The sequence below is a fragment of the Osmerus eperlanus genome, chromosome 12, assembly GCF_963692335.1.
Source record: "Osmerus eperlanus chromosome 12, fOsmEpe2.1, whole genome shotgun sequence".
Taxonomy (NCBI): Eukaryota; Metazoa; Chordata; class Actinopteri; order Osmeriformes; family Osmeridae; genus Osmerus; species Osmerus eperlanus.
Window position 1 is genome coordinate 5,847,110 of NC_085029.1, and position 27,107 is coordinate 5,874,216.

Here is a 27,107-nt window from a genome sequence, read left to right on the forward strand (position 1 = left end):
ATTAAAGGGAAAAGTGCCTACAAATGCGGTAATGTCTTCATTGTATATTAATACGTTTTTCTTTATATATGAAAAGTATTTTAAATGGAATAAAAGAACTAAAGAACAAGGTTGACTAAGATCGACCAAGCACAATATAGACTTGGCTGGTCTTAAAGGTTAGATAATTTCCAAATGTACTACAATTACTACAAAGAGGTAGACACAGTTTGATCTGCACATACTAAGTCGCTTTTATTAATACAGAACTGCATGCTACAGAGACTGTACAGCATAAACATTTATTCATTACAAAAACATGGTATTGGAACCATTTGAAATAACAGGGAAAAATTTGAAACAAAACAAAAGAAGATAAAGAGCATAAAATAGAACAGGAACATCACAGCCGTTAAGGAAACATTCAAACTATTCATCATTAGCATCTTAATAAACCAGAGAAGAAATTGACAGGTTACAGTTGCGTCATGTCAACTACAATGGCACCGGGTGTGATTCTTTTGTAGCTTTATTTTTATTTTTTTACAGCCTCTTGCAACATCAACATGCCTATTTTTTTATATCTACCTATATGTAGTAGTGTACTTAAAAGTGGCAGTTTGTGTATTTTTTTGTTTTTATTAAATTTTTTTATGAACCTCCTAATATACATAATTTGGCCCTTGTGGGTTTTATACAGCATCAAGTCCGCCTTTTTATTCAGTTTAAATTTTTATATTTGACAATCTGCTACCAAACACATTTGTTATAGCAACATTTATACTACATACATAGCAATCTATGTAACGTCACAGCAAAGAATAGTGTAAAAAACAAAAACAAACAACTAAAAAAAGAACCCGACAACGTGGTTAGAAGGGGAGAGGAAATTATCACAAAATTTGGCACGGAAAATCTGTACACAAATCTGTACAGTCTGATAGAGATGGACTGTAATAAAAAAGAAGGGCTTTGAACACTTTCCCAACTACTGAAGACACGGTACCCACTGTCTGTTGTTTCAAGATTTATTTTCTTCTTTTGTAAAATGGCTTATAGGCGTATTTCTTGAAATTAAGTTGTGCATACTTCTGCAAGATCTACACAGTACATTGGGTGGAATCCAAGTTTTCAGTGAAGAAAGTGAACTTGTAATTTTGTGTCCTCATAAAAATGGATCATTTGATATATAAGTTGCTTACGTTAAGAAAAAATATTTTTACAATGTGTTAAGAAAAAAATATTTAAAAAGGGACAACATACAAGATACAACAAGCAATCTCTAAAGCAATAAATACTACTGGTCCTAGCGTTGTGACATTTTGTATTGAATACCCACAACCCCCACCCACCCTCAACAGCCCCACCCCCTTGCCTTCTCTCCAAGTTCACCCACCCTGACTCCATCCCCAAAGGTAAACAACAAAAATAAAAAAGACAACGCAATGGAACAATGCATATTAAACACAGTACCCTCCCCCCCCCCCAATATTTCTGTACATTTAAACAAGAACAATTAATGTCACAAAGTTGTTCCTCGTTGAGAGGTGCCCTCGTTGAGATCCTCATGCCCTCCAGGATTTGAATAGGTGTCAAATGATTGGTTCAAAAGCTCGTATTTAATACAAATAATGATGGAGAACCAACTCTTTCAAGAAAAGGGCTCATCAAATAATCTAGCCTACCTTTTTATATCAGTCTGTTAAACCTGTTTTAAGTTGAGCTACATAACATTTTTGTTGCACACAAAAAAAAAATACAAATAAAAATATGATACATTTTGGCAAATTCACAAGCTACACTACAGCTCATTGTTTTATTTCTTTATAATAATAATTTTTCAATGATGGGTCAAATATTGACCAATGAACTTTGATAAAATATGAACACATTTTCAAAGCCGTATGGCACAGAAACAAAAAAACGAAATAAAGATTATGAACAGAGCAGACAAAGAGGAAGGAGGGCCCAGATAGAGCTGTGCAGAGTTTGAAAAAAGGGAACGGGACATGTGAAAAGGAGGATACTATTCTATAGACTTGGTCACAAGTGACAGAGGCTGAGGGGTGGTAGAGTTGGGAAGGAGTGAGTGGGAATGACACAGTCCTGCTGACTGCCGGGCCAGGGAGGACACCACTGAGGAGCCCGGCGGCCGCGAGGACGAGACGTCACTGTGCTCCAGGGCTCCGTTGTGGGTGGCACTGGGCGTTTTTCGGGCCACAGGTGCAGCGGTGTTTTCCAGAAGAACCAAAGATGGAGGAGGAGGGGGGAGCCCAGCCAGGAGGTGCGGGTGGTGGAGAGGCTGGTGGGCCGGTTTCATAGTCAGTGAGAGAGGTTGCATTTGTTCAGTCTGAGGTTTGGACTCCTTAGAGGAGGGGGAGGGGGCCACCGAGCAAGGGGAGGAAGGGGGGGAGTCTAGTAAGCTTCCGTCCGAAGACGGAGGACTGGCACAGCTGCCTTCACCTTGGATGTAGCGAATGCACTTTTTTTTTCTCCTGGGGGGGGGGGGGGTGGGGTAGAGAGAAACACATTGTTCAGCATACAATCTTATTGGTTGACCACAACATCTGCTGTACAACTGCTGACCTGTAGCAGCATTTTGAATACACCATTTTTAGCAGTTGTAATATCATGTTATATACCATGTCTAAAATCCGTCTAAACCTTTTTTAGGCTATTAAGCAGGTGTATTCAAGTAGGTGCTAAGACAGCATCAGTGGTTCCAGATGTACACATTGGATTCACAGTATCCATCCACAAAATACTACACAACACCAGACAGGTACAGAGGAAAAGAGTTGGGGCAGAGTAGACATGGGATGAAATGAAATGAGAAGTGAACAACATGACAAGAAGAAATCGGAAAAACCTAAACTACATATCTTTTATTGCAGTGGTTTTATAATTGTGTCCTAAAAGACTTCTGATCTCTACTAAAACAAAGACTTTCCAGACCTACAGGAATAGCCCACATATCTACAGCAAATAAGTAGTCTCTCTTTCCCACAGTAAAATCTTTACTATTCTGAGTTTTCCCTATCGTTTCCTGAGGGAGTGGAGGGTTAAGATGCAGAGGTAAAATGTCACAGGGAGCCATGCTAGGTTGCTACACGTGCCCCTAAGATGTGCGTGCGGGGTCACAGCATTATGTTTGCGTTTTTTGTATCCCTACCCCCTACCCCCCTCACACACACACATCGTCTAGCATGCCTGCAGCCAACACCACTGGTCTGAACCAGACCCACAGTCAACAAATACATAAAATGCTGTCTACATGTTGTGTTCCAATAGGAGTGTTCTGTCTACCTCTTGTTATTTGCACTGACCCTTCCCCTCAACATCATAAGGTTTGTGCCTGCCTCAAGGGCAAGGGAACTGTTTCAGACTGTGTGCTAGCTCACAGGGACAATGGGCAAGAGGAGAAAGGAAAAAGAAAGAACAGAAAACTGAGGTGTTTGAAAGGGAGTAGTAGCAGAAGAAAGTGATTTGAAAGAAGCAAGGTTTTTAGTTCAGCCAATCCTTTTAATGCAGCAAGTGTCTGTGTGTTATTGTTTGAGATAGCCTAGGTAAGGCCTGTTTCTCAAGTCATACCCCTGCCTGTACTTATGCAGGTAGGTAAAGGTTTTTCAACAAAATATTGTGTCAACGAGCAAGATGAAGGAGCAAAGACAAGAGACTGATCAGTGAGTTAGGACAGTAAAATGGAAAGGGCAAACAGGAACGATTTGGTATAGTTACAAAACCATTGGACGTTGATGGATGCTTGAACAAAAAGAAAGGCATGCTTTTCTGAAAGGTGGGACAATTAACTCCAAAATCTGGCACAGATAGGGAAAGTACATGAAAAGCAGAAGAGTTGGCTTGAGCTGTCACGTGCTTTCTGTAGGGTTCAGATTATTGATTCTCAGCCACACCTGTAAACTGGTGTAGATTGCTCTTTCTTCACCGGTACCAGCTTTTTGTGTGTCATGCAACAGTATGTTGTCAAGTGCTAACTGCCTGTCAAACTGATACAAATGAGCTAATATCCATTTTTTAACACATGTATTGATTTATAGTATGTGCCTGTGTATGGTATTGATTTCCTTGCCTCTTGGGGAATTACGCCAGATACAGCTTTCAGGAAATGGAGCCTAGTGAGATATTTTAACCTCTCGGCTTCTTAAGCGAAACTGGAATAATCCTTGGTTCTCAGTCTGTGTTCCTCTGATACCCCACCTGGTTTTTCATCAGCCCCATATTAATTCCTTAGGCATCATGAATAACTGCTAACAGTCAATGTTTTAAGCCAGTGAGTCTTTTGAAGTGAAACTAACTTATATCTATGATTAAAATATTAAATAGTTTAAACAGTAATATATTGGCCTATTCGAAGTAGAAATGCATCCTGAATTTGTATTTAACACGTAACAATGCTACAGTTTACTGTAACTTCTCACTCCAAGGAAACACACCAAAAGATTTAGCTCTCTGAAAACAATCTAATACATAATAACGAATGTATAAAAATGGGATGTTGGCCGCATGCTTTGGTTTAACCACAGTGATATACAGATACCAATTGATGATGGTTCACGATGGGCTACATTAAGGTTGTGGAGAAAGTTCGAGATGAAAGGACAGCGCAGGTCAGACACAGAGAAGGGTATTACTTAACAGAAACAAATACCTACCATGAAAATATTCCCAATTCAAAGACTGCTTGTGTCAGAACAGAAAGACAACAGGTAGGGACTAAGTAAGGGTTATCAGAGAGGAGTTTGGAGGAAGAAGAGGAGGTGGAGAAAGAGAAGGAAGAGGGCATAGAGAAAAGTGTCACTGTGGGCCCTCAGAGAAAAAGGGCCAGTCTGAACACGACATGGTTATCAAGGGCCAAGTAAGACAAACAAGACAATTAAATGACAGACACTTCCTGTCTAGATCCACTGGGTAGAAAATGGATTCAAACCATATACACCTAATAGACAGGTCTCCTCAATTGTATGTTTGTGTATATATAGACATAAATCCATTTTCTGCCACTGGGTATACATTTTTTAAATAACAGACAACTGTGACCTGCTTTAATTTGGAAATTTCTAGCAGGAGGTTCCCATCAGGAAGAGCAACAGATGAAGTGTCTTCCATCAGTGAACATCCCAGGAAATAGTGGTTGAAATAGAGGAATTGTATCAAGGAGAAGGCAAAAGTCATGATGGTTCTCCTCTCATAGAAACTACAGTGAGAGTATACCTGCATGGTTTGCACCATAAATTCAGCTGGTCAAGCCCGAACAAGGCACGACACTTCTTAGGGGTATTTGCATCTGTTAGCCAAAGAGGTAGACAAACATAACAAAAGACACACAAAAAAACAAAAAACGAACATTGTCATTGGACAAACAAAACATTTAGCCAAGGGCTGAGGTTCAGGCTGTCCTCACTGAGACCTCCTCCATACTGACCAGGCTGTGACGCTCCTCCAGCATCCCATTATGCCCAGCCCGCTGCCTTATTGCTGCTACCCCAAATTTATCACTGGCCAGTTTCCATCAACTCCCATTTGAAGCCACACCCACCCTCGAATCTCTGTGCTCGGATCACTTAAAAAAAATGTGCCTTCTACAAAGCACACATGCACACACACCAGTCATACACAAACACAGATGTTTGCAGCATTTCCTCTATCCCATACACCTGTGTTAGATTGAATGAGACTGTCCGGGCAGTTTCAAAGAAAGTTGAGAGGTGGGCAACAGCTTGGCAAAACAGAAGGAGTGAACGCTAGAGATGGAGGGAAGGGAAGGAGGAGATCTCAGCTCAGTAGAGCGCAGCCATCACCTGGCCCCCAGCGTTTGTGCAAGCACACACCATACACACCTGCACGGGCCACACCAGTTATTCTGCTGATCGAGCCCAAAGCGCGCTCGACACTTCTTAGGAGCACTCAGGTCTGATGCCACAAGAGTGGTGGAAAGCCAGCAGAGAAGAGGAGGAGAAGAAGGGCATAGGAGGAGAAAGGAAACCCAAAACGGGGTGGGGGGGGGGGGGAGGGAGAAGGGAAAGAAGGAATGAAATAAAAGGAGAAAAAAATGAAAACCAGTGAATCGGTGAAGCTAGTGATTGGGGCACATTATCCACCCTTTTAATGGGCAGATGTAGTCATGCTTTATTGTTCATAGAGCAGACAGTCAGAAGACACAGTTAGTGTTTCAGACATTAGTGAAATCAAACCGCAGGCAAAAAGTAAAATATTTCATTCAGATGCAAAGATAAAGTAGAACAGTTTTATTTTGCCATTTTGATTTAATAGTTAATAAAAACTATAATGCTTGTATGTTAAAGGAAGAGTATAGACAGGGGGAAACACAATGTTGTGTTAGGCGTCATTGATAGTGTATTTGGAAAGGATAAGAGTATAACTGTCAGGTAGAGGGTCTTAATAGATGGAGGGTGATGAAAGATGTGAGTTAGTCTCAGGCAGGGCAGCCATTAAGGGGTTAAAGCCTAGTGAATGAAGCAAGGGGAAATGCATAGTCAGACCTGGATTCCAATGCCTGACACACAGTTTCCTCTAATTGACCTGTCACTCCAAAATATCAACACTATATGTCCATCCTATTTGGCAGAACTGTACCATGGTAAAGTAAACTGTGTCTGGTAGGTCGAAGGAGGAATCCTACTGTATGTAGAGGGGTTTAAATCCAGGCCTTGGTTTGTGACAGAAGGTCAAACTCATGCTGGCCATCAGAAAAGCACAGCTACGAAAGAATATACTGTAGATTAAGGAGGTTTACCCTGGCATTAAATCTTTTGACTTTTTTACCTATAACATTCAGTTCTAGATATACTGCACATAGATTTTTGCCTAAGTAGGGAAGTTGTTATAGACTGAATGGCTTTAACATAAAAGCATCATTAATTAAATAAACTAAAATGAAACATTATCACTTGAGTAAAATTGCAACATAGCATTAAAAAATGCATTAAACAAAGCAAAATTATAACATATTTCAGAAATACTGTATTATAGCCCAGAAGACTTATCGGATATAAGATAATGTACTGCACATTCATAGATAAATACATAATAAATCAAAAGAGGAAAAACAAGTTAGTAATTTAAGACTCAAAATGACATTAGCACCTGTAATCGGAGGAAGTGAAAGGCAAGGGTTTGGAAAATATTCTCTGTGTTCTGAAAAAAAGAACAGATAGAGAGGCCTTCAAGAGGGAATCCGTCACGAGTACGAGCGTAAAATACACGTTTATAAATTCTGCATCTGTCCTTCTCAACAATATTAAAATCAAAAGAATATTAATGATAAAAATAAATGTATGAATGGAAGAATTAGCAAACCTCCTTAATTTTTTTATGCGGGTGATTACTTTTTTTGTGTATGTTGATATAAAAGCATGCATGAAGACAAGCAAAGGTGGGGGGCAGCCCAAGTTACAAATACGCACACTCACTCACACATAAGCGCAAACTATCTGCAGGGCATTGGCAATATAACACATTCACACACAACTGGCAAAGTTAATGGCTCTCACAATGCTTAAATTTCACATTCTCAAAACACACATCACAGTATCATAAATGCTGGGGGCAAAGTAAGGAGGGGGGGGCGGGCATCATGGGGGTGAGATGAGGTCTAGGGGGGTCATGCATATTCAATATTATTAGCTAGGGAAGGCATTGGATGGGGGGTGTTACAAGGCAGTCTACCATTTAAATATTGCATTGGGTTGCTACAAAAAAAAAAAAAAAAAACACGAGCCAGGCAAATAAAACTAAAAACGGAAGCAAAAAAAAAGACAGAAAAAAGCTTGACTTTTATCTTGTGAGATGTCACATACTCCTGACACATGATGGGGCTTGTCTAATATGAGATATAATTGCCGCTCACTTACCATTGCCCTCTCCTGGCTGCTTATCCCTTTTTCTCTTCTTCTTTTTCCCCTGTTGGTTACCCGCCAAAAAAAGAGAAATAGACAGGAACCTTAGTTATTATATTGCAGAAGACCCGAGACATGAAATAGAAACGGGGGCCCATCTTACTGTTTATTTATTCATTCATTCATTCTCTCTCCTTTTTGTTTCTGTCTGTCTCTGCCCTCCGGTTTTAAACAACCACTGCAGGCCATAACAGAACTCTCTTTTTCAGTTATTTCCCCCCCTATTTTTTTCTTGTATCTTAGTCTTATTTTCCCCTTGTTTGTGAACATGTAGAGGAGCACTGATGGTTACTAGTTTGGGAGTTTCTGGGAGATCCTTTAGGCTGCCTAAAATGTGTGATCTCACTGGTCCAGTCAGGTCCTTGAAGACCTTGAAGAGAGGACCCTTGGTGTGTGTATGTGTGTGTGAGTGAGAAAAAATACATGTGATCACATGTGGCTTCTATGAAACATATATAAATAAGACTTGGTTTGCAAAACAGGTCAGCTTTTTTGTCTCTAGCACCTTTGGTGATAGACTGGAGCTCAACTAAACTGACTTTATTCCTGTGTTATCGTGTGGTAAACTAGTCTTTTTAAAACAACAGATCTACAGTAAAGCACACTTGTCCCCCAGCACATGTCCTTGAGAGGGGGACAAGTACAGGGTGTTCCGTGTTGTAAACTTAAAAACTTACATAGTTGTCTCGTGCTGACCAGCCTGGGTAGAGCTGCATGTGAAGCTGTCGCTCTTTCCTGGCCAGCTCATAGTACTTGGCCTGCTCTTCCCGTGACAGGGCGTGCCACTATAGACAGACAGATTGACGGACAGACATACAGGGAGAGAGTGGGGAGGCGAGAAAGGGCCCACGGAGATGACAAAGTAAGAACACTTATATACTCATTTATATTTGATAAAACAGATTGTTAACAGATCAAACCATCAGCATCACGCTATCTTATTTGTTGAAAAGATTGTTTAAGTAAATACAGAATGGGGAATCATTCAGGCAATCAAGTTGTTGATAAATGAAGACGAATTGTGTCTATAGAATGCCCCCACTCCCCCCTACTTCCCCAAATAGTTGCCTGGTGGTAAGTAGTGATCAGTGTGTGCAGAATATCTCACTAAGTGACTGTGAGTTTGTGTCTCACCCTTCGGCCCAGGATCTGGTTGATGGCGGCACTCTCCTTCAACGTGCACTCAGCCACAACCTTGGCCCTCATCTCCTTCATATACAGCATGAAGGCGTTCAGAGGCTTCTTTATGTGTGGCTGCTTCTTCTTCTCCTCCTCTTTTTTAGAGTCAGCGTGTTTCCTGTGGAGCAGGAGAGACAGGGGGAGAGGGAAACTTCATTCATTACTTGAAATTGGCCAAAAGTGACTGTGTGTGCAGGTAAGCAGGAGGGAATGATGGGGCTATTGGTACTCACGAGCTGTTGAGGGAGCCAATGTCGCTGTGTGAGGACTCCTGCTTGACGTTGGGTGTGACAATGGCTGGGTGGGGGATGCCCGTGGTGTGCAAACTGTGGTGGGGGGGCACCATGTGAGGGGGGAATCTGGAGGAGAGAAGACTGTGTAAATCGTCAGAGTGGACACGGGTGAAATGGGAGATGGACACATATACTTTTACAGCTATCAATTTTTTTTTACAAGGGTTGGAGTCAGTTTAATTTCAATTTCATAGTCAATGTTAAAAGAAAATTGGAGTGAAAGAAACTATGGAAAAAGTACATCTGAGTCTCTTAGAAGAGGACATAATCAAGAAGTGAGAGAACTGAAATGGAACTGACAACCAGCCTTGAAACATATAGTACAAACATGCAAGCAAGCACTGTAAACATACAGACTTCAGATTATCCATATTTACAACTTTATCACTAACAATTCATCACAATGGCCTAAGTCAAGGGTTTTAGCCAGTGAATCTCAAGATGTTTCTTTAAAATCGGCACATAACACAAAATAAGTTTCTTAATCACATTGAAAAAGCTAGACAGATTTAATATAGAAATAGCTGTATTATGTTGGAGCGGGAACGGCTCTATTCAGCTTATCCAGAAGGACGGCCAAACTCTTAAACCGAAGGCCATTCTTAAAACCTCAAACAGAGACACTTCAAACTAAATATGTCCTTGAAATGTGTTTTATGAAACGTCCCAAGTGCTGCCATGATTGAGCCAAAATAGATGGAGAAGGAGGTCTTGTCAGGGGTCAAAGCATGGGCCTTAAATACCTTGAGCTTCTTAACTAGTGCCATTGACTGAACCAATTGGACATTTGGTTGGCCATTCCGAAACCAATGTCATTCCTTTCTCCACCATAGCTCCCGCTAAACTGATAGAATTGGATAAATGGACATTTTGTGGTTTGAACCCTACTTTGAAAAGGTGAATATTTCCATAATTCTAGAACTATACACCTGTAATGGGGATTAGGGAAGTTGTTGCAGGTTTTATATGAAGTGGATAATTAATTACTTGGTGCAAGATTCAATGAAACATTGCATGGTTTTAGGCTACAGTATGTGGTAAAGCAAAAGCATAAGTTGAGGTGAGGTCTGACAAAATAAAGTGTCACCATATTTCCCAATCCTCCCTCCCCCTGGGTTTGAAACGTTTTTTGTATACCTCTTGCATTTTTGTTTGCATATCCCTTCCATCATTCTATTCCCTCTTCCACTAGACCGGTATAATAAATGGCATTATCATTATCATCATTAATTTGTATCTCTTCATAACACTTGTATAATAATTTCATCATCTCCCACTGCTAAGCTCATTGAGCACAATAACCCACATGCCTCGATTCACTTCACAGAGCATAACAAATATGTGTGTATGTGAATTTTTCAAAATAGATTAATTATGTGTATCTTAGACGAGTGTACAATACTGTATATTTCCGTAACATATGACCATACACAAATCAGAGGAAAAGGGTAGAGGATGAAGGAGGAGGAAAACAGAGGGAATAATCATTTTTTTCCCCTTTTTTATTTTTTAAACAGCTCATTATCTAGCTATGTCTGGCTGCATGGCTCCAAGCCAGAATATAATGATGAGCATAAACTCGCCAGGAACAACTAGTTTCTGTTGGAGGCAATCCCAGGGGAGAGTGTGCCCCCCCCCCCACCACACACACACTCTCTCTCACATGTTGCCCTCCCTCCACTCCTTCCTTCATCACTGACACGTTTGTGTTTGTGCCATGTCATTCGCTGAGGGAACCACAGCAGTGGCTGCAGATAGGCAATCATTAAGCAGCTGCACTTCCCCTCTCTCTCTTTTTCTTCTTCATTTTTCTTTCTCTCTTGGCACACTTGTTAAAATGTCTTCTGTTCCAGCATCCTTTTTTACCCTCCTTCTCCCTTTATCCCTCCTCCTGTCCCCTCACCACATCCACAACCCCCTACCCTTCTCCCCCACTGCCACTGCACGGGTCCAGGTTATGGTTTAAACATGACGGCCATCCCTTTGATGTGCGGGGGCATCATCATCATCATCCAGTCTCATCAGCACAGAGCAGCGCCTTGGACCAATTTAGCCGACAGAGACGGAGGCAGAGTCTCCCCCTCCTCCACCCCACAACCTCCAGGCTTCTATGTCTCAATCTGAAAGGTAGGGGATAGTTGGGTAGGGGTGGGTCACTGATGCATTGTAAGCCTGGTGTCAGGCAGTGCCATTTAATTGCCAATGTGAGGCGGTCCCCCCCGTGCTTGTTTAATGTGTAATGACCTGGCCTGCACACTTCTTCCTTTCCCCAAGAGAGAGGGGGGGAGGAAAGAGAGAGGGGAGCAGGGGAGGAGAGAAAGAGAGAGAAAGAGAGAAAATATCAAAGGACAGACTTGGACATAGGGGGCTAGGGGCCTACACTTCCTACCACTTCTCACAAACACACAGTGGCTAATGGACCTAAATAGTTACAACCCCATCATCAAAATAATGTATTTAATTTGGTCTTATGACCACCGCTCTCTCTCTTCCTTACTCTCTCAAATAATTTTTCTATGAGACATGGGTGCAAGGTGTTCATTGAGGGGGGTGCCAGACACAAGATTTGGGCTCATTGGCTGTGTCCTAATTCCTGTGGAATAATGCATTGGGTCCTTACTAACATACTCTGAAACACCAAGCCCTGTATCTCATCTGTCTATGTTGTCACTACACATGGCCTTGAAATTAGATAATTCCTGATGTATTTCAGGTAGATGTGGCTTTAAAGCAAGTTCCATGGCTGCTTGGCTTTGCAAAAACCCAGATGTTTACTCAATTAGCCCAAACTCTCCCCCCAAAGTAACTGGCAAACCAAATGGCCATTTCTCCCCTACGTCTGTTTAAAATCCCCCAGTGCAGTTTTTAACAGGGATGTGTTAAACCTTTCTCCAGACAGCCCACGACACTCCACCTTTTCAGATTTGCTAATTCAATTAGGGTCTCATCAGAAGACATTAGCTCCAGCCAGCCCCATACCCAATCCCCCCAAACCCCCATGCAGCTGATTCAATTAGCCACCCTGGAAATAAGATGATCACTATGTAGAGCTTGTCATTAGGAGGAAATTAGCTGTCACTTAAAGCACCAGGTCTGCTGGGTGTGGCTACTGCCAGACATACAGTAACCACACATACACACACACCTGAGAACAAACAAGACCAGACCAGGCCAGGGCTGGGCTGGGAAAAATGTTGTTTAGGTGGCTGCCATGATTTTCCCAGATGTCTCAAAAAAAGATGGGTGAAAATCCACTTTAACCTGGTGCCACCAAGCCCCAAACATTTGACGTGCGTGGAGAACCCAAGTAGGCTACCTCTCAAGGATAATAGTGAGGAAAGGACTAGAAACAAAGGAAGTATGGCCAGTGGGGATGCAAGTATCCTTTGTGATACACAAAAAATATAATATAATATTTGAAGATGTGAAGATAAAATTAGCAAGGATAATGTAGCCAGGTCAACTGTGGAAGTGTTAACATTAAGCTTTAGCCTCGTCTAGCTTTAACCCCGTATTCTAGGACTCTGTCTTCCAAATCCTTTTCACACACCCTCCAATGTCAGAGCGATTGAGCAGTTGAGCTGTTTTGCCAATCATGCTGTAATTAAAATAAAGTTTGGCCTCGTCCTAGACTTTCTGCCGGAGCCTCTCACCCCTTCACGCTCTGCCTTCAAACCATGAACCAGCCACTTCTGTAATCTTCATATGCTCTGCACTGAAATGCCTTGTGAATGCAATAGCTTTATATTGGAAGGAAGGAATTTCTGAAATGTGGGAGGGGGGAGAGAGGGGCATAAGAAACTATTTTTGTGTATTATTATTATTCTTATTTTCTTTTAGGTTAGCCAAATTCAAAATTTCATGATCCATTTGTCATCTGCTGTTCTTCCCGCTTCCAACACGATACAGAAAAATGGGGGCCCTCAGAGGAGCAATAACTAGTTAAAAACACAGCAAACAAACATATGTACTTGTGTCCAGAGCTCTACTTGAGCTGTTATGGTTCCAACTAAAATGCTAGCCAAGTGTTGAACTTCAGCATACATCATCCACTTCATGTAAAAGAGTTTGTGTTTATGCCTGTTAGAAAATGGCAACAAGGACATGACCAGTCTGATTTGAGTGCCGCCTGACATGCAGCTGGGGTAATTGTTCTTCGGGGGCCTCATTAGAAAATGATAAATATAATTAATATTTGATGTTAGCTGGGGTTGCACAATGGAGAATTGGCCCTTTGAACATGGAGATGGGGAGTGTGCTTTCCTTAAGGGAAAGTTTCACGCTGACTCAATGTGTGCATCTCTTTATGCACTTGCATCATCGCTTGTGTGTGTGTAGGTGTTATTTCCCAGGACTCGACTCACCTTGACATGGATGCGTTAACAGTGAGCGCAGTTGGGTAGGGGTGTCTAAAACCCCCTGTCGTGATTGGATAAACAGGTTGACCTTGCCTGAGAAGGAGGGGGGGGAGAAGAAAGGAAAGGTAAGGGAACAGGGTTGACAGAAGGAGAAGAGGAGGCAAAGCCCTCTCTCGCTCGCTCTCTCTCTCTCCCTGTTGTGGGCCTCTTTATTCTCATTTGATCAGGACAAAAATCTAGGGGATTGCAGAGTGCAGATCAAAGGGAGGCAAACTCTGAACAATTTGAATGCCACAAATCTTGATAGGAATGGCTAATTAAATTTCATAACCCTTCGCTTGGTGTCGACGGAGTGGGGCCCCCTTCCTCCCCAAGCTGGAACTAGGTGTTTTGTTGTGATAATTAAAGACGAAGTGCGGGACTCTTTAATGGAGCCATCACGCTAATTGAGGTCTACACATCCAAAGACAAACAATAATGAATGTAAATTTATACCAAAATAAAGTGCGGCGAATCAAAGGGCGCTGCGGCTGCGCCAGGGGCCTCTCCCGGTATTTAGATCGCGGTGAGAAAACATTAAATTAACAGAGCTTAATTTGTAGGCTTTTGTCATATTAACAAGTGTTGACAAGATTTAGCAGGGGAGAGCCCCCGTGTGGAATTGTGGGTAAAAAAAAGGGGCAATCATCGTTCGTTATTGTAATTGCACAATACAGAGACATGCAAAATAGCATTTGCCAAAAGTATCAAGTTAGGGTTGGGTAGGGTGGGGGGGTGGTTTGAAGAAACCACAGTATATCTTTACGGTGCATAAGTCAGCGCATGACTTGAATGTCTAAACTGTTAAGAGAGAGACAGAGGTGTGCTGCAGCATGGTCAGCCAAGAGTCTTAATAGTGCCTGATTCAAAATGGAGGACACAGATTGGGGGATCCAAGTGAAAGCTAGTCCAATGTGCTGAACTAATGATGCCAACAGTCAAGGAAATTCAGAAAACATCTGTGGAACCACAACACACTAGTTGAAAACATTTTGTTGTGCAAGATACATTTCCATTGCATAACCCTAACTTTTGACATAACTATTGCTACAAGTAATGAATGTGTGCCAAATGTGTACTTTTCAGTACAGTAAAATACTACTGGTGAGTTGAGAAAGAGAATAATAATGGGGTTGCTTACTGTGGAACTAACCATCCCAGTGGATGGGGAATCTGGCCGACAGTGCCAGGCGATAGAGGGTAGTAGGGAGATATGTCTGGAGGATGTGGAGGCCTTGGTATTCCTGAGGAAAAAACAGAGAAAGACCATGCAGAAAGAAAAAGGGTGAAGGGGTGGATGGAACAGAAAGACAGGTTGAAGAATTAGACAGAGAGAGAAGAGAGAGAGAAAGGATGAACAATTAGAGAAAGAGAGGAGAGCGAACAGTAATCCTATATGACAATATATCCTCCTTTGGTTGAAATCTCAGTTAAATGCATCCTTTGTGAGTTTCACAACTGAACAGAGTCAACATGACAGGAACCTAGGTAGGGAGGAGGAGGTAGAGGGTGTGTGTGCTCCCATGTACTGTACACAGAGCTAAATCACATGTCCTGATCAAAGCTCTGTGAGGCGACGCTGGCAGAATGCATTGAGAGATGGAGGGAGAGGGGGGGAAACACTAACACGATCCTGTTACATTTGTCTATTGAATCAGAGGATTAACAACAGGCGATAATTGAGGATTTAGAAGTTAACAAAACAAACGCCGCCGTCGCATGTGCACCGACTGGTAGTGTCATATATTAGGGATGTGATCCATTTCACCACAATACAATGAGATCCGTCCCTATGATTGAAAAACAGTTTGAAGCTTATATGTGAAGGTTGTCAGTTGATACACATCGGGATCTGATTGTATTTGAGTTGTTCATAAAACCAAAGGCTCACCGACATTAATGCAATTTGCGCTGTAAACAAGCATGCCATAATGCCGTCTGCCAGCAACAATCGTAACAGTATACGCAGCAAGAGTTGGTAGACACCAACAGAAGTTGGTAAACAACCATAATAAGCCTCACTGCAAACTGTTGAACAGCTAACTGAAATCTAAAGATGACACTGCAGTGTTTAGTCTACTGTTCAGAATCATCATTTAAATGGCTCTTCGGAATGGCTGTAATTTGAGTTCCTAATGTCATTGTAAATCAGGCTGTCCATATAAAGTATTGTCACCTGGACTCCATGCTCAACAAAGAGATGGAAGGCCCTTTTTCCATCAGATGAACAGTGACAGAAATGTCTGTGTGAGGACAGCTTGTGTAGAGGGCATTGCCATCTGATCATGGGTATCTCAATGTTGCCTTTAGATATGGTGGCGGCTGACAGGCAAAAAAAGTTATCTCTGACAAACCACCTCGGAACATTAGCCATTAACACGACAGGAAAGTCATGAGGGAAACTGGCGAAGTGGGGAGGGACTTTTATTTTGTACCGTTTTTCCTGGCTGGTGTACTTGTTCAGCTTTGGATATGGAGTGTTTTTTGGACTTGGCTGATACTGCCACAATGGACCTAGTTGAAGAGTTTTGCAGAACTGACCCTGTCCTCTTCCTCCTCTCAAATGTGTCCACTATTGGTGTAGGTGTCACACCCAGAGTTATGACAGGGAACTAGGTCTGTGGGAAATTGACCCTTGAGAATGGTTCTGTCATCGCTGCTTGACAGGGGCCTGCAAAACATTATGCATCTCCAAGCAGACGACATCTCTGAGGGGGTCCCGATTTTTGTTTTGATTTTTCAGGACTAAAAAAGGAAAGAGACATTTTCCTACAAACTCATTGGTTCACCCTTTGTTGTTGACTTCTTGTACTGAATGTGGCAAGTCCTTATGAGAGGAAAGTGTTAGCCCCATGCCATCTAGAGCTCAAGTTTTAATATAGCTTGCCAATTAATTAAACACAAAGCTTAATTAAGCAGCACCATTAAGGGACACATTAAACAGCAGCTGGGTTGTTATCACCCATTTGTAAGGACGATCATCATAAGGGAACATTATTACCTAAAAACACAAACATAGCCCGCCAGAGACCCATCAAATAAGGGAAATAATTGAATACGCACAGAGAAGTGCATTAAATGGTAGGTTAAAATGAACATAAAGATTTGCAGTAGAGATCTTGCTGTAGCATTTTACCAGTCTTTTTACCATGTGTCTTTCCTTTTATAGTAATATTACATACAATCTGTGTAAAAGTGGACTGTATGCTGGCTGGTTTTGGGTGTGTGCAGGTTTGACTGAATCATCAAATGTCCTCATCTAAATTGGGAGAAGAGAGGACATTCCTCTCCTTGCCAGAACCCAGAGAGAGAGTGTGTGTGTGTGTGTGTGTGTGTATGTCTGCTAAATGAATAAATGTATGTGTGTGTGTGTGAATGTTCGCTGGTTCCAGGGACACATTAGCAGAGATCTTTGTTTTAGGAGCCATGGCCTGGCTACAGGACGAGACACTTTATAACCCGTCACACCATGCTAGGGATGGGTATTAACAACATGAAAATCTCTATGTTGTGCTGGAGAAAAACCAACACCTAGTAAACTGTAACGTCCTTTTTCAACAAACAGGCTTTTGAAGGACTATGTTGGGTATTCCCCTTTGTATGCAGACAAATGTCTACAATGGAACATGGACACATACAATGGAACATTGTAGACATTTTATGGAGATTTCTTCAGTCCCTGGATAGTCCTTGGATTAATACGTAATTAGTTCTGGCTTCATACGTCACAGACTATCATCAGAAAAAACTGCTGAGGTGACAATGGGTATCTGTAGGCATGTGTGTGTCTGTGAGTATGTATTTAGTCTCTTACCTGTTTTAGGATCCACATCTGTCTGTAGGTGTGGTGGGGGGTTGCCCGGTGTGAAGTGCTCATTGCTGTAGGTTATCAGAGGTGTGAGCGGGTGCACATGGTGAGGGTGCTGTACCACGGGGACCTTATTAGACTGAATAGAAAGAAAGAGGGATGACAAACAACAAGAAAGAGTAGTGTCAATATTTTGGACTAAGGGTGTAAATCGCAAGCACTGCAGTAGCAAACTATCAGCGCTCAGCTAACAAGACTTGTCATAACCCACTTTGGGCACCAAACTACCAGACCACAGTAAACATTTTGATCAGAATCAGAATCAGAATGGGTTTTATTCACCATGAAAGTTTGCACAGACAAGGAATTTGCTTTGGCAGGAAGGTGCAAACATTAAACATATAGGAATCTAAAATTTAAACATGAGGACTAACTATACTAAGGGTACATAACTAGCAATACTAAGTGGCATTAGAATTAAAACTAGAGAGGGTACAATTTCTGGGGAAATTGTAGGGTGTGCTTGCTTGCGTCGGTTGCACAGGGGTCCGTTTTTGAATGACATTTTTACAACTGATATTTCTGTATATTTTATATAAAAATGCATACTTATTATTTATAAAGATTACATAGATTTAAAAGCTTTTTTTTGCTGCTCATTTACAACTGAAAATACGAGTGAAGTGTAGAATGAAATAGATGTCTTCTCATTTCCCCTGCAAGAGGCAGCCTCATCGTTGAAACAAAACGAATAAATTGGGCAGACCGGTGTAAAAAATTGACCTAATCTCTATGATTTAACGTCATTTTAAGTTTTTCCCTTCTCATGATATTTTCAGGCATTTAGCCTACTCATTGCATTCATTCATTAATAAAGAACCCCCTTTGAAGATTATTCTACGACGTTACCTGGCAGTAGAAGATGGAATCGCGATTCAAACAGTACCATCTGCTAACTGAAAATATGCCCCCCAAAACGTAAATAAGCTTGACATTTATTTAGTGGAAAATCGCTCATTCATAAAAAGCTCACTGGTAGCGATCATTGTCAGTAACAACGCAAAATGCGATATAGCCCTGTGTGGAGAAGCTGCCCCGGTAAATTGTACTACTACGGTACAGTACTAGACTACTGCTGTGTTCGTCTTGGTAGCGATTGCGTTGGTTGAATTGGATTTAACGTTCCGTTGTACGGTTTAAGCTGAAATTAATTATTTTCATGAACAGATTGACAACGTTTAGGCTGTGGCAATGAAGTTCAGGTTAGTAGTTAGATAGACTTTTGATTTAAGTAAGGGGAGTGCTGAACATGTTCTGTCGCCGTTTGACTTCCTAAACAGCTGTGTAGTGTAGATGTTTTTGTAGTGTGTCTCACGTAAGCTACAGCGTTGCAGTGAGCTACACTGGTTTGAAACCACAGGTAATGGCAATTTCACCAACAAATCGTTTACTAATGTCAGAATAAACCCTACAACAAAAATGTATATGTGAGGAATGTTTATTTTAACGATTGAAAACAGATAACGCTACATCATAGACCACTGTAGTATGTGTTGCCCGGGCAACACAGGCTAATGTCATGATGCTAATACTTCAGTGAAATAGTAGACTACTGTTTCCGAAAGTAGATGTACTTCCTTAATAATATCAGCTTATACTGTACATTACACATGACAATTGTGTGTCATATCACAAAGTAAAATGAGTAAATAGTTATCACCCTGGCCTCTTTGCTTGTGGCGTTTCTGCAGCTGCCTTGCAGTAAAGCTATAGTTAGCCTAGCTATCCCCCAAGTTAACAGATGCGAAACGAATGTTCTGCCAAAGGTAGTCACGCGTGTTTTCGTGACGGTAGTGACGTTAGTAACGTCAGTGACTGTGGCTAGCAAATTAGCCACCGTTAGCTTCACTTTTCGCAACAAAAACTTAACTTCAGCCTAAACCATGCAACGGAACGTAAATTCCAATAGAAGCAACTCAATCGCTACCAAGACGAAACTTTTGACACCTACTTTGTCTATGTAGGCCAAATATTGACTGAGTTTTAGGGGGGCAAAAAGAATAATAATAATAATAATAATAATATATATGTGAGAGAACAAAGGTTGTGCCCTTGCCGAAGGCAAAGCACACCCAATAAACTATACAATAAAATATAAAATAAAAAATTTCAGTGATGTCAGTAATTAAGAAGATCTGTGTTGACGGAGCAGTGACAAGTGTTACCATCTCAATGCCAAAGGGGCAACCATCTTGCATTAAGATGGGCGGGAACACATAAGGATCCTGTTATATAGGCTGGATCGATCGAGTGAAAAACCAGTGAATCAAGCCAGTGCTTGTAAATCAGTTATTAAAACAACAGTTAGCACTCATCCATTTATTCATTACACCATTCGCCTGCTCTTCTACCTCCCTCGCTCCACCACTTCCCCCACTCGCCATCTCCCTCTGTGTAGCACCCTGAGGGAGATGGTGAGGAGGGGGAAGGAGGGGTAGAAAATCAATTTCAAGATTTTTGCCAAATTAGGTTTAGCTATGTAATCTGCTCTTTGTGCTCCTAAGTGGTGCTGGCTCCCTTTTTTCAATTACTCAAAGATAACAGTTGGGCTTAGGGGGTGCACTGCTATGGGCTCTGTGTTAACCACAGCTCAGCTCCACTATCTCTCCTGTGTGCACCCACACAGCCCACACATAACCAGATTAAGGTTCTGGTCTAGATTAAACCAATGGCAAAGGTTTATACCCACATTACTATTCTGCCCCCAGCAGTCAAAGAAGCATTACTAATCAGGCTTATGATAATATGACTGGTGTGTTTGAGGGATGAGGATAATGTGGGGTGTGTGTCAATGTTTGCATGTGTCTATCGTGTTAAAGTGACTGGCCACTTACAGAAAGAAGAAAAACATGCAGAATGTATTGTTGGAAACCAATAATTATTATGGAAAAGCAAAGGCTAAACAAAACAATATTTGAAAGAGACCGTTCCTTCTGTTTCCAAAAACGAAAGTTGTGGTGATCATCAAAATCCTCCTGTCCTGTAGCTACATGTATACCTAAAATACCTTCTGTGTGGTTGAGAGGAGGGTATAGGAGGGTGTAGCATTAGAGGAGAGGAGCATTCCCTATTGCCATGGTCCCAATGAAAGATTAATGAACCCAGTAGAACTAGGAAGAAGAGGGAGAGACTCTGGGGAGTCATTCACAGCCCTGAGCTCAAAAGACTGTAGAGAGAGGGGTAAAGAAAAGAGGGGGGGGTAAGGGGGTAAGTTTGTGGAAGAACACAACTTGATAAGACAAATACCAAATAGAAATCAACATGTTTCTCATTCTATAGTCTAGGGGTGGGGTGGGGGGGGGGGGGTTGACAGCTGCCAAACAGCTGATGAGATGGCCATTGAATGACCGTGCTGCCCCCGTATGGCCTTCTCTCCTCCCTGCCTCCCCCTCCACCCCCCTTCGGTAATGATGTGAAAGAATGTTGTCAATTCTCCCCTCACTGAAAGGCTTTAGTGGCCATTTTAATGAATTCTTTTGTCCAGGGACCCTGCCATTGAGAAGACAGTTCATTATGCCCATCCACTGAGTCCACATTTAGAGAGAGGAGATAGAGAGTGACAGAGAAAATCTGAGGAGGAGAGCAAGAGGGAGAAAAAGTTATTGTATGTGTGTGAGACAGAGAGAGAGAGAGAGAGAGAGAGAGAGAGAGAGAGAGAGAGAGAGAGAGAGAGAGAGAGAGAGAGAGAGAGAGAGAGAGAGAGAGAGAGAGAGAGAGAGAGAGAGAGAGTGTGCAAGTGGGACAAGCCAACCAATTTATATCATTGTCATTGCCGCCTCTTTGATAGGACAGAGTTTCTTTTCAAAAGGATCTAGCAGGAAAAAAAACACAGCCAACCACTCACGTTTAATGTGGCTTCTAGATCACTACTAGACCAGGCCTACAACCACATTTTAGCTAGTCTAAAACAGCCATCTAACAATTTAGAGCAATTTAGTGCACACACACACTGTCATGCCGAGTTTCTGCAGACCCACACAGAACAACAGCGACAGCCATCACAGCCTCCCATCAACAATGCTGAAAGCCCACATGTACTGGGGTGCTGTCTACCTCAACACCACTCAGACTACGAGGGTGGTGAAAACATGCTGTCAGTGCACCTGCTGCTGGGTTCACACCATGCGAGCCACTAAGACATCTGAACTCTAGATAACTGGAAGAAAGGTAAATGAAGCTACCATCTACTGTAGTGTCTTCACAATCTACATTAGGCCATTGAGACTTAATTGTTGCTGTCCAACACTGTACCCTCACACACACACAAAGCCCAATTTAAGATGAGCCAAGCCAAGTCTCTGTGCAAACCATACAGATCCACCTGCCTAATAAAATAACCCTTGTAGAGGCGCTGACGGAATCACCACAGACTCCTCAAACAAGCCAAACGCAAAGCGCACAAACAAAGAAACAACGTGGGAGTCTTTTCTCTTCTCTCCCTTTCTACAAGGCAGAAGACACAGACTTTCTGGCCCCAGTGTTTCTATCCCTCCCACTACCTTCATTATTACAATAGATAACAGGAGACCCATCATGGAGGAAACGTGTGTGTGTGTTCTACTATGTACACACAACCACACACTTTCAGTAACTTTCATATGATTCTTTGACCATGAACACTCAACAATTCCTAGAATGAATGAATGACTAAACTTTAAAGACATCTCTACTAAAAGGATATGGATTCGCACACACACAGACGTGTACATGAACATTGGATCATTTTGTTTATATTGTCACGAAAGAGGATAATCATTGAGTACACTTCCAAGAGCAATCCCACATCTGCTTGGTGTGAGTGCATGTGCATGCCAATAATGTGCACGTATGCATGCCAAACCCCCTTGACGTGCTTATCAGCAGTGGTATCAGGGGTCCTGATCCCTGGCAGTGGCCCCACTTTTGTCGAATCCGTGTGGATGGAAATAATGTCTGTGTGTGAAGGCTCTCAGTTGCCATGACAAGTGTCACACACACTCAGCATCAGAGTCTGTCTTGCTCACTGACCGCTTACCCCCCGAGTCTTCCCATCAAGGGATCACTTAGAAATGACAGTAGGTATACTAGGCAAGCTCAGTACAGGTGTGAAGATAAAACCACAATCTTTGGTCTGAAAATTACTCTGACCATCATAACGATGATCTTAAATGTTTTAAATATTTAGATGGCTACATACAATGGACAATAGTAACAATAGACAATTAATGAGCGAAAAAACACATTGTTAAATGTTTGACTTACTTATATTATATATCTAGTACTTAAAACAGCCAAAACTTTCTTTGACAAATGGGAAAGATAGAAAGACACACTACGGCAGTGTAGGGGTGGTGTTGCAGGCACTGAGACTCTGTGTAGAGGGGAAAACTGGACGAGGGAAGCCTGTTGGCCTTCCATTTCCGTTTGGTGGCACCTCACAAGGGACAATCGGAGGCCTACATGTGAAGGTGCTGACCTTGTGGGCCCAGAGGGGGTAGGGGGTTGGAGCTCCTAGGGCCCCCCTCTAAACGTTGTGTCATGATATGATGAGTTGTCACAACCGCTCGTAGTGCTCTAATGAGCTGAAGTGAAGCTGAGGCGGAGGGTCGTGGCTGGGGGGTTAGAAGCGGAGGGGTGACACCACGATGATGGATTGGGGTCCTCTCAGGCCTACAAATTCCAGAGCAAGCAGAAAAAGCCAGAACCTCCTGAACCGCTCCCAAAACATGCGCCGGTGGCCTAACCTGCCGGTGGAGTAACTTGATGCAGAAAACAGGAAGAGAGAGAGTGTGTGTGATGATGGAACAGCCAAATATTTACAAATAAGAAGATAATGGCTTATTTGGAGTTTAGTATTTTGCCCAACTGTTCTCCTCTGCAAGCAGACTACTAATAAATGTGTATCATAGCCTGGGCGTACAAACTTCATAAAACTAAACAAACCCAAACAAATGATAATTGTAAAACATTACTGAGCAATGCTTTATTTCTTTTAGCTGTGTGTTAATAGTGCGAGTGCTTTGAGTTTGCTTACAGGGAAAACCCACAATGGCAATGAGCTCTGTCTAGAATTGCCTTTCAGGGATCTGTAAAATATTATTATGCAACATTATCTAATATTACAATAAATAAATATGTTTTATATATGAAGGATGCAGACTTACAGAAAAATACCCCATTGAATCTGGCTCATGACACCAAGACTATATTTAAAAGTTAATCTATTCACTTTGCTGCAGTGACATAATAGCTGCTAATCAGAGGGGCAGAGCTAAAATATTATCTGGGCAAAAGTCTTTGCTCTCCTTCTCATCTATCTTCATTCACACGGAAGGCTTTCTTTAACAAAAAATAAATACATTTAAATCTGCATTGTCTTTGATGTCAACATTTCAGATTATTTTAGATAGCAAGACCTAATGTCACTTGGATAAATAAATTGTGTTCAATTGCTTAAATATTGAAGGGGCTTTAGAAAAGGAGTGTGTCTGAAAACCAGAAATGCATGTCAACATGCATAACTGTGTCTACACCTGAGTGGAAGGGATTTCTAAAAGGTAATCCTATAAAGCTGAGCTGAGCATCGTCTTTTGAAATCAGCCTTGTGCACTTCCAGTTGAAAGAAGGCAATTAAAGATTTGAATTACACAGCAAAATTAAGATTGGAATATGTAAATTTGCAGGGGCTGTATTCACAATTCTTCTCTTTCTCGAAATTCATGGTTAACAGACGAGGATGCTCAAATAAGGCACATACCAGTTACATGATCTAATAAGAAAACCAATACAAAATGTGTCAACCGAAAGTTTTAAAACGATGTGCTAAATTGACTCAAATAGCGCCACATTATATGATTCCAAATTCAAGTTTCCTGTGCATGAAGCAATAACATATTGCATATACAGCACATATGTATCAGGAACAGATCTCGTCTTCCCCTTTTGCACAAACAACAACAAAAAGCAGAGATTCGTTTGAGGAAGTATTTAAAGCCACTTAAAAGCAGATGACCGTCAGCCTATGAATAGTAGGGGGATAAGGAGACCCCTCCTGTCAACCTCACGTCTATGATAATATATGTTATGGGAAAAGTTAAATTGTGATGGTTTAAAAAAAGGCTTATACAATAAACCAATAACACAACTGAACTGCAGAGTTGGGTAAAGAGAGAAGGTAGATTAAAGAGAGGCAGGGTGTGTTACTCACCCAGTCGCTGATATTGAAATGCCAGCAGCCCACCTGCTGGAGGAGTGAGATCCCGGGGGGCAGAAACAAAGTTCCTTTACCTCCCCTCTTTTCCGGCCCCACTAAAGCACCATCCCTTGAGTACATGACCCCCCCCCCCCACCCCCCGATGTGACCCCCACCTTCTCTATCCACCTGCCAGCCCTAAAACTCCTACTTCTCTGAAAAAACATTGTTTTCCTTCTATTCTTTCCTTAACTTCTTCTGTGTTTATTTTTTTTTGCCTCCACTTGGGTCCTCCGAACTGCCAGTGTGTGTGGTTGTGCAGGTGTCATAACCCTCTCACATGGGCCACGTTCGCCTGGAGCAATGAGTGGAGCATTGTTCCCCAGGGTTCTGTCCCCAAAGTTACCGTAGACTGCATATCTAGGGGGATCCGTGACAGGCTCTTGGTTTGAGGCCTAGTTTACCCCCCCTGCTCCTCCACTACCAGCGCAGTCCCTCACACCCACTGTTGGCCAGTAGCTTCCTCGCCTCAAAAATCACAACAAATTAAAGTAAGAATGCATTACAGGGCATGAAAATACACAGTGTTGATTTTAGGCATGGAGATGTCTTACCATGAGGAATTTGATAAAATAATAATAATAATTCTGTTACTATCCTACTCTAGGTTCAGCCTGTGAGTGTGTTATGAGGGTGTTGATGGGTTAGAATGTTTGTTTGTGTGGGCTCTGCTATGCCTCCAGGAGGCCCAGAGATGAACTGGCAGCTTGAAAAGTTTTGGCTACAACAAGGTAAACCGAGAAAGCAAGGGAAAGAGACAAAGAATAGAGACAAAGAAAACGAGGGAAAAAAAGTAACAAGACAACAATATCCCCAAATGGAGGGCAGGCTCGGCAAAGTGTGGTGAACAGTCACTTATCTCTATAAATCTGACAGTCCCCTTTAAATCCCACTATCTAGTGGGTAGGGGGTAGCTATTTGTCTTTACTTCACTTTAACATACACATAACATTTCTACTTTTTTTCCACCCCCTCATTAATACTTGAGAAAAGGACAGACAGAAAAGGACTTCTCAAGAGTTCTTCCCCTGTGATGCAATCAACTGTTCAAGGCCTCACACCCAGTCACAACCCCCTACGACACTCCCATGTCCTTTTCCTCTTAAACACCTAATAATCTTAAATGTCATCGGAATTTTCACACTTCCATGTGTTTTGCAAATCTAAAAGGCCTTTGAGCAGTGCACAAACACCCCGGAGAGGAGCTAGTCAACAGTGCACAAGCAAAGTGGATTTAAAAAGTGTACCTTAACTTCCTTCAACATGGTCTGTCAGTCTTTTCTTAGATTTTAAAGCAGTTGTCGATTTGATGTTAACTCACAAATATTTTTTTGTGAGAACATTAATTGTCAGAAAGTAGAACAAAAAATTTATCTATGTTTAATATAACAAATTCATCTGAAATGGTAGTATAATTACTGAATAACAATTAAATGGTCATACTGACAGATACAAAATTATAATAACACATTTATACTTATAAACACATTATTTTTGTTATATAGGTTGTTAAATTCAACCTGCAACATATTTTCCCTATGTACTTCGTAAATTTCTTGGGCTTTGCTTTTTCTCTTTCACTCTCCCTTTCCCTTTCTGCACCCTGCTCTTCTCTGGCCTTCACAGAGCAGTCCTGACGCCCTTAATGCCAAAACAAAGACCTGGGAATGTCCTATACACGGCTCTGACAAAAGCAACAAGGCTCAAGCTTGACAAGTAAAAGAGCCCCAACAACGTGCCGGCTAATTGCCTTCCCTCCCTCCATTCAGTGCGGCCGCCACACTCCCGCGACCTCCTTTGTCCCACGTGCACTTTCTTAAGTAAACTGCCAGTTGCTCGCAAATGATAGACAGCTCCCAATCAAATGGACACAATAAAAACAGTGAGCCCAACAGGAGACGACCCTTCTGAGCAAGACGAAAAATAAAAGCTTTCTATAATATTGCAACGTCCCCAGTATTTGCCCGAGACAGAAAACGTGTTTAGAAAAAGAAACCAAAAAAGGACTATAAAAAAACAAAAGGCTAAAAAATGACAAAAAGAAAGAGACCGGAATGAACAGTAGTTTTACTAATCCCCTTATACTGACATAACTTTAAGAATATCAGGACAGTAGACTAAAACACCGAAATACTGTACACACATAATGTGTTTTTAGCTGTAAAACTTTAATATGATTCAATTCCTTTCCTTCCTTCCTTTCCCATTCCTTTTGAGAAATCA

General features: G+C 41.7%; 1 protein-coding gene across 14 annotated transcripts in view; it reads right to left on the reverse strand.

Moving 5' to 3' along the window:
• Positions 1–208: 208 nt before the first annotated feature.
• Positions 209–27,107, reverse strand: part of tcf7l2 (transcription factor 7 like 2) — a 58,550-nt gene continuing 31,651 nt past the window's right edge. For 3 of the 14 annotated variants that reach the window (XM_062474130.1, XM_062474121.1, XM_062474133.1), the window contains 10 exons: positions 17,600–17,732; positions 14,927–15,029; positions 13,753–13,839; positions 9,329–9,469; positions 9,051–9,246; positions 8,593–8,701; positions 7,872–7,934; positions 7,105–7,155; positions 5,838–5,910; positions 209–2,474 (listed from right to left, as the gene is read on the reverse strand). In XM_062474130.1, the coding sequence (XP_062330114.1) occupies positions 2,006–2,474; positions 5,838–5,910; positions 7,105–7,155; positions 7,872–7,934; positions 8,593–8,701; positions 9,051–9,246; positions 9,329–9,469; positions 13,753–13,839; positions 14,927–15,029; positions 17,600–17,732 (1,425 nt within the window). In that variant the 3' untranslated portion in view covers positions 209–2,005. Of the gene's footprint in view, positions 2,475–4,651; positions 4,714–5,211; positions 5,285–5,837; positions 5,911–7,104; positions 7,156–7,871; positions 7,935–8,592; positions 8,702–9,050; positions 9,247–9,328; positions 9,470–13,752; positions 13,840–14,926; positions 15,030–17,599; positions 17,733–27,107 lie in introns of those variants that run through there. The other 11 variants (XM_062474131.1, XM_062474128.1, XM_062474125.1 and 8 more) reach the window with 11 other exon arrangements.